This window comes from Eschscholzia californica, unplaced genomic scaffold (assembly GCF_041429995.1).
Source record: "Eschscholzia californica isolate CP2 unplaced genomic scaffold, dmEscCali1.0.p SCAF_5, whole genome shotgun sequence".
Classification (NCBI taxonomy): Eukaryota; Viridiplantae; Streptophyta; class Magnoliopsida; order Ranunculales; family Papaveraceae; genus Eschscholzia; species Eschscholzia californica.
In genome coordinates, this window is record NW_028238472.1 from 44,662,162 (window position 1) to 44,674,589 (window position 12,428).

At 37.4% G+C, this 12,428-nt stretch overlaps 1 protein-coding gene across 1 annotated transcript; it reads left to right on the forward strand.

Moving 5' to 3' along the window:
- The first annotated feature begins 10,111 nt into the window (after positions 1-10,111).
- On the forward strand, positions 10,112-11,780 carry LOC147539592 (trihelix transcription factor ENAP2-like). The gene is made up of 3 exons (XM_086643138.1): positions 10,112-10,132; positions 10,883-11,372; positions 11,494-11,780. The coding sequence occupies exons 1-3, from the start codon at positions 10,112-10,114 to the stop codon at positions 11,778-11,780; spliced, it is 798 nt and encodes a 265-aa protein (XP_086499264.1).
- Positions 11,781-12,428: the final 648 nt, after the last annotated feature.

Genomic DNA, 12,428 nt, shown 5'->3' on the forward strand with positions numbered 1-12,428 from the left:
TCAAATATTTTTCTCTCTCCATAATCTGTTTTTACTTTCTCTCTCTACCATATTAAAATTGAACCTCACCGACCATCATCTTCTTCAATCATCATCTTCATCTCTCTACAGTCATCATCTTCTTCAATCATCATCTTCATCTCTCTACCATATTAAAACCGAGACACAACCCCTTTTCACTTTTTCGTGGTTCAGTCATCACTGATGGGCCTAGAAGGTTACCCTAAATAGGTCACCACCCGCAAGTATACGGGCGTCAAGTAATAATTCCGGTAAGACCGGTTCGTTCCTCAGAGACTAAGTGAAACCTATTCTAAGACTTGGAAGTAACTCGGTTTTGATTTTGAAATTGGTTTTTAGGATTTTTGTGATAAAATAATAAAGTACTAAAATAAATTAAATAAACAAATCAATGGGGAGAAGGCCTAGGGTTTTTTTGGAATCCACCGAATAATTCACTTTCAAACACACAAAATTAACCGACTAACTCTCTCGTTTTATAACTCAGAATTTCGGATAATGAACTATCCTAATTCCGGGAGATGTTTTCGTGTAAAACCGATTAACCATAACGTAATTGTTTCGTTTTGAAAAAGAGATCTCTGAACTATTATCTATCAATTAATAAGTATACACCATCAAACGATTTAACCTAAGTATGATGCATCAAATCCAAAAGCATAGACAATGAATAGAAAATCGATTTAACTAATTAAAACAATCTTAAACTTTCAAACTTATTCAAGAGAATTAATCAAATAAGAACGTGTCTCTAAAAGCTAGAAAATGAAGTTTCATCCTAAAACCCTAGAAAGAGACTTAGCTACACATCAAATTCATCAGAAAGAAGTATGTTCTAGAGAAAAGTAAGAAAAGAAATCACCAAAAGAAGAATGATCCTGGTATTTGAGCTCTTTGTTCCCTCTCTTTCTTTATACTCTGTTTTTGTTATCCATCTCTGTTAACTCTCTTTTCCCTCTCACAAAGAAAAGGTGTTGATAAAGATCCTCAAATGATGAAGAAAGGAACATGAGAATGCTCTCTGTTAAAGATAATGAACAATTATTTTTTCTTCTTTCTCTCTATCTCTCTCTAAAAACACTCTCTAATCACTCCCTTTCTCTCTCACAAAGAAAAGAAATAAATGAAGAAAACTTTCACAGCAAAGATGATAAATTGATGATAAAGTAAAGATGAAAATACAGTGCTTCCTTTCTCTCTCTGTTTACAGTTCTCTCTAAGAAGAAGACAATGGTAATTCTGTTTCTGTTCTTCTCCTTCACTCTCTCTCTGATTTTCTGTTCTAATTGAGCTAGAGAGATGATCCCCCAAAGATGAGATGATTATGATCCCCTGCCTCCTCTGTTTATATAGACATAATAGGAAGAATAAACCAAACCAGTCCTTTCTCTCTCTAAGAAATCTTCTTTATTTTCTTTAATTGATAAATCCCGCCCAGTCCTTCTCTATCTCTGTAGTTATATAGAAAGAGTAATAAGAATAAAATTAGTCGAATCTTTGATTAAAACTCCATGTTATCTTCTCTGTAAAATTTCCAATCAAGTTCCTTCTGATTTGTATTGATTTCTTCTCTCTCTTTCTTCACAAAAATCTCCAGCTCTTTATCATTCTCTGAATTGCTCACTCTTTCCATAAAACTTCATATAAGATTTTCTATTAATCTTCAACTCTCTCCACTGTATAAAACAACCAAGAGATCAAATATCCTTCTCTGTCTACTTTTATCTTCAAAATCTTCTATCCAAATATTCTTCAATTTCTTTCTCTGTTTATATATACGAGTAAGGGAGAAATCTCTTTTGTTTCCATTTTAAAAGAGAATGATTTCTTTCTCTTTCTGTTGGGATTTAAGGTTGTTTCCAAAAATTATGGGAGGGGAATAGATTTTGAATTAAATCTATCTAAATCTAAAAGAGGGAAATCCATAAATTAATTTGGGAAGTGATGGCACCTTCACGTGAGTACTGTTGGTATTAAAGGCACGATTTTATGTAGCAGAGCCTACCGGGTTAAGTTGCAACGTTGTAAGGACAACCGTCAGATCAACATGAAGATTACCTTGTATGGTTGAGTAGAAAATCATGTTCCTATGAAAATCCAAAGCACCTTCCTTACTGCCCGAAGGTGTACCACTCACATATCTTGCCGTCCATCTAATGTTCAACGACCCCGCCACGTGTCGTCTAATAAATGTTGGTCAATTGCCTTTGACTAGCTTATAAGTTTCTCATCCGAACTCCGATTGGACTCCCGTTTACACCGTCGGGTTCGTATTGGACTCTACTTTCACATGACCACTAATATTGACCAGAATACCCTTGTCATTAAAATGACCAAAATGCCCTTTTTGTGCGTCTTTCTCCCGTTTTTGCACTAAACTCCGTAAAGGCACCTGAGAAAGAGAAACAAGCAATTCATCATAGTAACTGCCCGAATTGGACTAACTGGCCCGAGTTAAGAGATTCAGATGGGACATTTTCATGTCTCATCAATCACTTATAAAACCGACACAAACCCACTTCTTCAATCATCATCTTCATCTATAAAACCACACACACCCACTTTTTCATGGCTCAGTCCACACACAAACCCACTTCTTCAATCATCATCTTCATGTTCTTTAATGGAGGTTAAAAAAAAACTTCAGATCTGGTTTCATGGTGTTTTCATGGTGTTTTCATGGTTTTGTAGAGAGTTAAATATATAGATTTGTAGATCTACTTATTTGAAGGTCCATTGGTGAGGTTCTTCTTGGTTTTTGAGTATTTTCATTGTTGTTCCGTACAGATTTGTTAATATTAGCAACCACTTCTCGTTTTGTAAGTAACACTTTACAGTTTGTCTAAACATTTTACGGGATGTGTTAACACTATTCAGTACAGTTATGTTAACAGTAGCAACTGGTTCTCGTTTTGTTAAAAACACTTTACAACTTGTATTAACATTTTAAAGGATGTGTGAACATTTTCAAAAATGTTCACCACAATTTTGTATTAAAGATGTACAGATCAGTCTAACGTTTTCTAAGCATTTTAAGCAGTGCCCAAACATTTGTTAAATTGCAAAGCAGAATTCAATTTAAAATACCTACACTTCTTCGCTGATGAGAGAACTTTTGATTTTGAAACGGACATACTTCGTCGTTGTGTAACATTTCCGAATATATTCTGAAATGGATGAAGATTAGGTAACTTGCATGCTACATTATACATAATGCTCGAGGAACAATTTCTGCAATTCTTAAACATTCTTGAAAATGTTCCAACATTATCAATAATGTGCTAACATTATTCGAATTGTTTGAGAAACAACTGTTGTTATTACCTTGCACCCCTAAACATTATTTACAATGCTAGAACACAGTCAATAATGCGAGATCATTTTGCAAATTGTCGGGACACCACCAATAATGCGAAAACATTATACTTAATGCTAGACCACAATCAATAATGAGAGGACATTTCAAAAATCTGATGCCACTGTTTTTCCCAAATTTTAACTTTTTACACAGAACCTTATGTCATTTCGTATGCATTCTTAAGCATTATGCAAAATGTTTAGGAATGCATCTTGCCTTGGTCTGTGATTCAGTCACCTTTAATATTTTTTAGCCTTTTTTTACTAGGCCCTGCAGTTATTGTCTCTTCACTAGTCCTCTTTCTAGAGCTAGCTCTTTGTATAGCCTATTGTCTTGCTGCTGCTGCTTCTATTTTTTAAATGTTTTGCACAAAATATTTCTACACAACCCAAAATGTCAAAAACATATCAATTTTTACTCATTAATAACCACAAAATCCATCAACACCCCACTAAATGTTAAAACATAAACCAAATTGTCTGCCACATTGACCAATAACATCACTGTAATAATCAAGTAAAACTCTCAAAAATCATAAACAAAGTACTAAATGTCTCAACATAACCCCAATTTCTGGAACACAACCCAAATTATTAAAACAACCCATTCATTTCATCAACATTTCAGAGAACAAAAACTGGACTACAAATGCTTCCAAATTGTCCCTTGCTACCTTGTGAACTGCTTTCAAATTACATTTGTAATTTAAATAATTTTTCTTATTTTGCTCTCTTGACTCTGTACGTTGAGCCTCCACCATCTGCTCATTCGATTTGGATGTCGCAGATCGATGCTTCAAACCCACAGTAATAGATATGTTAGATCATTCAGCAAAATGTTCCAACACGACTACAAATGCTACACCACTGTAAGCTGATGCCAATGGTTTTCAGAACTTTTCACAAAACCCTAGGAATAAGAGTAGGAATAAGTGAAACAACATTTTACAGAATGACAACACACTAGCAATTATGCCAAAACATTATACGAAACCACAAACAATACTGAAAGGACAAACTCCAAAATGTCTCGAAACAAATTAGGTCTTAGAGAGACGAGTTGGGTCCGGATTGAGCATAGGGATGTGTATTTGGGTTTGATTTGAGATATTAATTGATTTTTGTATTTGGGCCCAAAAATTGGGCCTTTCATCAAAAAATTCTTTGAAATGTTTAAAGAATATCATACCTTTGTCTGTGATGATGTCACATTCATCATTTTCTTGCCTTTTTTACTAGGCCCAGCGGTGGTTGGCTCTTCACTATCTTTTATATGTTTTCTGCACAAATTGAAATGTTTGTAAGATACCCCCACATGTTTGAAACAAACCAAAAATATTTCTACACAACCCAAAATGTTACATCATATCAAATTTCATGGGTAAAAACCACCAAATGCATCAACACCCAACCAAATTTTTTATAAAAAAAAAACAAAATGTCTCCAATATTTACCAAGAACAAAACCCAAAATGTCTCAACATAACCCTAATTTCTTTAACAGAACCCAGAATTCTAAAACAAACCATTCATTTAATCAACAAAGACAAACAACCAAAAATCGAAAATAAAGTACTAAATGTCTCCACAGAAACTTAATTTGCTGATCACAACCCAAAATGTAACAACAAACCCATAATTTCATCAACAAACCTAACCTAAAAACTTGATGAAGAACCATAAACCCCAATGTTAAAAGATTGATGAAGAACCATAATTTCATCAACAAACAAACACCCATAAATGTCACCACAGAAACCTAAATGTTAAAACAACCCTAACCTAGAAACTTGATGAAGATTCATAAACACCCAAATGACCTTTCTGTGAAGATGCATGCTTCCGAAATCACAAATAACTATCAAAATGTATAAACATAATCTAACATTTCTTCAACACAACCCAGAATGATAAAACAAATCATTCACTTCATCAACAAAGACAGACCCCCAAAAATCAAAGACAAAGTACTAAATGTCTCCACAGAAACCTAACTTTCGGATCACAACCCTAAATGTTAAAACAAACTTAACCTACAAGCTTGATGAAGAACCATAAACACCCAAATGCTTCCGAAATCACAAAACAACAACCAAAATGTTTTATCACAAACTGTAGAGCAACTTAACCCTAAAACTTTTTTGAAAAACAACCCAAAATGTTTTCTCAAAAACTCAAGATCAGACTACTGAACTTGAAATAATAAACCCTAATTGTTTGAAAACACCCCCAAATTTTCGAACACCCCTAAAACTGAACCAACAACCCTAAAATATTACCAACAAACACAGATCTGAAACAAGAAACCCCAAAAATTTTCTAACAATCCAAATAATTTACCAACAACAGAGAGACGATCAAGAGTTAGAGGAAGAACAGGGACGTACCTGTGTTTGAAAGAGAGAGAAATCGAAAGAGAAGCACCAAATATGTTGAAAGAGAGCGAAATAGAGAGAGAAATGGGTAGATCCGGTTGCTTAAATAGGTTTGATTGAGAGAGATTCGCCGGTATCGTTTCGAATGAAAGAGGCGTTAATGGCTGTTAAGGTTTCGCTTGAAAAAGAGATAGAGAGAGAGACGGAGAGGCAGCTTTGTTAGACTGAAGAGAGAGAGATAGAGAGGAGAGATAGAGTGGAATCGGTTGAATGAAGAGAGAGAGATGGAGAGGGTTTTTTCTAATCAATTTTGGGTTTGAATGAGGAGAGAGAGCGCGGAGTCCGAGAGAGAAGAGAGAAAGGTTGGCATCTCTTGGGTCATATCAAGTCAGGTGGGAAAGGAGAGAGGCTGGTTGGCTTTTTTGGGCGGAAAATGAGTGAGGGACAGGAGAGGTAAGCAATTCTTTTGTAGGGATAGAGAGGTAAAATCACTTTTTGGGTTTTTTTTAGATAATATTCCCTATTGGGTTGGATTTGGTATTTGGGCTCCTTTTTTGGGCCTTAGATTTATCCTCTCTATTACTTGCTGATGTCGAAAAGTGATTTTTCGGAAAGCATCCTTGTACCTTCGAGATATTGTTCCTCTTTATCGTCGTTAAGGGAAATGGGTGGGTGGGGGGGGGTACCAACGAAGACGCTTCAACGTTTAAGTCTATTCTGTATTGCAGGTTGAAAGTTAACCACCGAAAAATAAAGATCAGATTTCTTTTCAGTGTAAACAGGGGTCGTTTATATAGGTTGCATGGTGGTAGTGAATCGCCAGCTTAAAATAACCACGTGGTTGCATCTTTCATATAATCTTTCTGATCAGACCAAATATGATTGTATCTTGAGGATAAGGCAAGCAGATGTTCGGTGCTACATGGTCGTCCGTGTAACCAAGATATCTCTTGGGTAGAAAATAATCTCAAGGAGTCGACAGACCTCCCATTTTAGTGCTTAGGTTGCATATTCGACTCGGTTTCACCCTTCTATTGGCCTTTAAAGTAAGAGAGATGCTAGAATCACAAAAGATTTTGACAAAAAAAAGTTCCCAGCTGATGTGGCGGTTGTGATTTTCATCTCTCAACGGCCTAGATTTGGTCAAAGTTTGAAACCACACCCGCCACATCAGCTGGGAACCTCTTTTTGTCAAAATCTTTTGTAACTTTATCATTTCCCTTAAAGTAATGACAGAGTTCAATTTGCCTAAGAACCTCGTGTTGACCTCATATGTCAGGGCTCAATTGGCAGAGTTTGTACTGGTCCACCTCTCTGTTAGTTTTGTCAACGCCTTGCTTGTGCGTATTCAGGGATACGAGACATGTCGCCAAGTCAATCAGTTGGCTCTTTGACTGTTCAAGGCTAACCAATATTTGCGTTCAATACGAGTCTTCCCACTCCTTCGTAGAACGCAAAGATGTTAAGGAGTACAAGAGCTTAACGTTTCATTTACTGTCATAATTAGTCGTATGCAGAATTCATATTCCCAACTATTGGAACTTAAAGAGGCGCAAATCAGAGCATGAGGTGTTGGTTTGCGTGTCTTTCATTAGATTGTTCTTCGGGGCAGAACATCTGCTTAGTCAGAACGCTTCCACAGGCAAAGCACTTGCTGTGAACTTATTGCATTTCATTAACTGTTCTTCGGGGCAGAATATCAAGACGACCGCCTTGATCACTAGAACACAAAAACCTTTGATTATTAGGGCAAAAGACAAAACTAGGAAACTTCCTTTAATATGGTGACATTGATCTCATCACTTGAAAGACGTAGATGTTAATGTCGGACATTAGATCGGGCCTTTAGTGGAGAGGTCCTTTAGTGGAGAGGTCGTGATAGATTTTTTATATATGAATCACGAACCAACTTTTAGGAAGTTGATGTGGCGTTAAAATACCACATTGAGATCACTTAACTTGGATGAGTTAGTTCTTTCGGGTTTTATTTCTAATAATTTATGTATTTTTCTTGTTAGGAAGCTTATTTGGAGTTTGGCATTACATTCGGAATAAAACGAAGCAATTCGTCACATTTTCGTCTCATGTGGAAGAGATCGGAAGGAGAGGGAACCAGGGGTATTTTGGTCATTTTGTGAGAGATCAAAGGTTAAGTGGCAAGTGGAGTCGATGGCAAATCCGGCGGCGAAGACGGAAGTCGAATCGGAGTTGGGACGGAAAAATTACGGAAGAAATAAGTTGAAGGCTATTTTGGTTTTTTTCTAAAAATTAGACATGTAGAGAGAATGATTAAGGCACTCCCATGACTTTTAAATCAAAGCCTAAACCCAAGCCCACAATTCTAAAGAAGAAAACATAAACAGAGATTCTATGAGCACCTCTATTTAGGTCCACATAGTCTTAATAGATAGACTAAGTCAAGGAGGGTTTTAATAAAAAGAAAAAAATCTGAATAGAGGGGGTTTCTTCTTCTGAATTAGGAATTAGGGTTTGGAGAGTTAGAGGGGGGAGAGAAGGAAGCCGGCCAGCAGCTCGGCCGGCACGGCAGAGGGAGAACCATTAACACCAGCTCGGGTTCTCCATTGGAGTAGCTCGGGACAGCCATTGACGGCACGGGACGAAGCTCGACAGCAGCTGCAACTCGGGTCTAGGGGTTTTCACCATTGAAGCAGCTCGGGTTTCATTGTGGACAGCAGCAACAGCTCGGTTACTTGAAGGACAACTCGGGACGGCAGCAGCAACTCGGGACAGCGAGTTCATGGCTGGAAGCCATCTCTGCCTTGGCCGAATCTTTCTCTTCTCTGGCCGGGTTTTGCTAGGCTGTTCCGGCCATCCTTTTGGCCGGGAAATGTGGTGATTTAATTGAGATAACTTTGGTTTGATTCCCTTGTCATTTGGTTGTGTGTTCTTTGGATTTGGTGTTGATTTTATAGAGAGAGAAAACTAGGTTTAAAGCTTTCATGGTGGATTTGGTTTGAGAGGAAGAAGATGACATTCTGTTAAGGGGAGGTCAAAGTTTAGCTGAGAGGACACCTATAGTATTCTGTTAAAGGGACTCCTGCATTCTTTTACAGGGAGATCGACAGCACTACAATACATATATTTCCCGTCGATCTTAGTCTCGCGCCTCATCGGAATAGGGAGATTCTCACTTTAACTCGTGTCTTTCTTTATTTTCTTCCCGTTTATATTTGTATCGCCATGTCTAGCTAACTTTTGTATTCGGATACTCGTGAAACATGTTTCGAGGTGACAAAAGAGTTTTATTGCTTTTAATGATAAAATCTTCCGGGTTTTTGGACCGTTCATGGACTGAAATCTGAGTTAAACCAAGAGTTCGTTGACCTATCCAAGTAAATGGGTGAAGTTAACTAACTTTTCATGCTTATTGATTATTAGTAATAGTCACTATCGACTTTGTAGATCGAAGTATCCCTCTCATTCGATTCTTGCTCGATTCTTCCCGAATCTCTCACCTTTAGTTTAGTTAGTCTTATTTGTTTATTTATTTGAAATCTTTTAGGGTAACCTTTTAGGCCCATCAGAAGTCAAGAAAAAAGACGACTTTTATTGTCTTTTTTTCGTAATTTTATTTCTGTAGAAGTATCCGCCCACAAAAATAAAACCATGTCAAAAAGAATATTACAAAATATTTTCAGTGGATACAAATTTATTATTATATCATTTGTTGATGTCGGAAAGTGGCTTTCTGAAAAATCTTCGTTGTACGTTCGAGTTATTGCTCTTTTGTGTCATTTGTAAGGAGATGGGGGCAGGGTACTTGCAAAGATACTCTGACGCTTAAGTCAAATCAATTACAGGTTGAAAATCAATAATGATAGAGTAAAGACTTGCATGTGGTGGTGAATCACCTGCTTATAAGAGGTTACGTGGTTGGACTGTTAATAGAAACTTTCTAATTATACCCGCATGATACGCTCGTATCTTGAGGATATATAAGACAAATAAGTACTCGATCTTATCATGCCGCCAGCATAATCGAGATATCTCGTAGGTCGAGCAATGCTGAACATACTTTTGCAAACGTCTTGTTACAGTGCTCATCTTGCAGAGCTGACTCGGCTGCACCATTCTGTTAGGTTTTAGGTCAGGGCAGAGCTTAAGGTGCTTAGGAGACTCGTGTCGCCTTCCTATGTCAGGTCTAAGGTGGCAGAGTTATTTCAGGTTCATCTCTCTGTTAGTTTTGTCAATGTCTTGCTTGTTCATATTCTAAGGTCGGGCATGTGCTGCCAAGTCAATCAATAGACTATTTGATTGGTCAAGGCTAACCAATATTTGGCTCAACGAGTCCTCCACTCCTTAGCAGAATGTGAGATGCTAAGGAGTAGAAAAGCTTAATGTTTCATTTACCTGCCATGGTTAGTCATAAGCAGCTAGCAAAATTCATATTCTCATTTACTTGCCATGGTTAGTCATAGCGGCGTTACCCACAAGATTTTGAATGGACAGTTGAAATCACATTAGACGAGAAAATGACAAGTTGGGTTCTACTGACACTTTAGTAGTGATTTAATAGTATCCCTTTGGACTGTCACCAATTGTATTCATTTCTCCTTTCCACCACCGGTAGTTGAAAAAATCACAAGTTGTCAGGTCACTGCCCTCTTGAGTTATTTTAAAACAAAATATAGGTCTTTAGAGTTTCTCTTGAGTGTTGCATTGGAGAAGGTTTTGCAATAGAGTGTCTATAAATGGCCAAATAAGAAAGAGGCTATTTAGAGATCCATTTTTCACACTTGAACACATAGGATTTTTAGAGGTTTTCTTGAAGGCCGCGGCTTTGGGGAATAAAGAAAATTCTCCGGGGAATAAATTCTCGAGGGAATCCAGATTTTTTTGAAAATTCTTCGGGGAATAAATTTTTAAGGGGAATACATAATACTACATTTTTTTGAAAGTTCTCCTCCATCTCATCTGTCCTCTCTGCCACTTCATCTTCTCGACACCTCATCATCTTCTCCGGCGAAAGTCGCCGACCGGCCAATTTTCCGGCCGACGACCTCCAAACATAAATTTTTTTTTAAAAAAAAATCTCTCTCTCTCTAATTTTTTTCTTTTCTCTCTCTCTAGAACTGTTCTAGAGAGAGTAGGTATGTTCTCACGAACAGACCTTCAATGGTTATCTTCAACTAAACCGTGGTAATCTCCGTCAAAAAGACTGGAAAGATGTTGCCGATGCCGTCAATGCCCATCGAGATAGTTCTGGTAAACCTCCTAGAACTGATATTCAATGCAAGAATCGAATTGATACCATCAAGAAAAAATACAAACTCGAGAAATCAAAACCATTTCCTTCACAATGGCCTTTCTATTCACGTTTAGATTACCTCATCGGAACCACCACCACCACCACCAAAATTAATACTACTCCTACTATTTCCAAACGTTTCAAAACCACTCCGATTTCTTCTCTTCTTCATAAACCCTCTCCTCCTCCTCCCGCCGTTAAACTATATAGCCCTAATAATCCTAATCGTTACCCTCTTCCTATCACTGCTATTTATTCCGGTGGATCTTCATCTAGATCTAGGTTGAATAACTCCGCTGGAACGACCGAAAGCTCTGGTGGCGGTGGTGGTGGTGGCGAGGAGGACTATGATGACTACGATGATGAGGATGATGAAGATGGTGATGATCAAGAAGATGATCAAGAAGATGAAGAAGAAGAAGAGGTGTTGTTTGATACAAGGAGTAGAAAGCGTAAGATCGATGGTGATTCTTTTTTCTGGTGGTGGATCATCGTCGTCTTTCAAGGAGTTAGCTAGAGTTGTTACCAAGTTTGGAGAGTTGTATGAGAGAATTGAGAACTCGAAGCAGCAGCAGATGATGGATATGGAAAGACAATGGATGGATTTCACAAAAGAAATCGAATTAAAGAGGACTCAAATGTTTATGGAAATTCAGCTTGAGAATCAGAAAATGAAACGCCCTAAATATTCATCTACCACCACCACTGGTCAGTCTCTCTCTAGAAAATCACTTCTACCTTCAACATTATTCTTTTGATATCTTGGTTTTGTGCAAAAACCTTAATTTAACATTTGATTGTTACATGCTTGAGAGTTGTGGGAATTTCACTTTATCTATTGTTTGCTGGAACACCCATTGATACATTGAATGATTGGGTACTGTGGTTTTACATTGTTGGTTTCTCCTTTTGATCAAAATATGATGCATTGAAGTTCTGGTTGTCAATTTCGTAACACAAAGTGTAGAATTGCTTTCTTGATTAATGGAAGCGTAGTTTGTGAGTCGAACCTAACCGGGAATGTGTTTTAGGTTCTATTTGATGAGCTTCTGGTAATTTCAGATGCTGGATTTGTATTTTGTCCTCTAGGGTATAGGTCACAATGTCGGTTCATGAGAACAGACCTTCTCTCTCTAGATCTGTTCTAGAGAGAGAGAGAGAAAAGAAAAAAAAAATTAGAGAGAAAGAGAAAAGAAAAAGTTTTTTTTTTTATGTTTGAAGGTTGCCGGCCGGAAAATTGGCCGGCCGGCGACTTTCGCCGGAGAAGATGATGAGGTGTCGAGAAGATGAAGTGGCAGAGAGAGGTGATGAGATGGAAGAGCCTTTTCTATAGCATCTTCTAAAATTAGAAGCCCCTTAGCAATAAAAAGAAACATAAAAAGTCAATCTTATTTGACTAGTTTTAA

Excerpts from the sequence above, each read along its gene's own strand:
- LOC147539592 (XM_086643138.1), top strand. The coding sequence starts at position 10,112 with ATGTTTCATTTACCTGCCATG. Across the intron at positions 10,133-10,882 it reads TGTTTCATTTACCTGCCATG|ACCTTCAATGGTTATCTTCA; the intron begins GTTAGTCATAAG and ends TCTCACGAACAG. Across the intron at positions 11,373-11,493 it reads TGGTGGCGAGGAGGACTATG|TTTTTTCTGGTGGTGGATCA; the intron begins ATGACTACGATG and ends CGATGGTGATTC.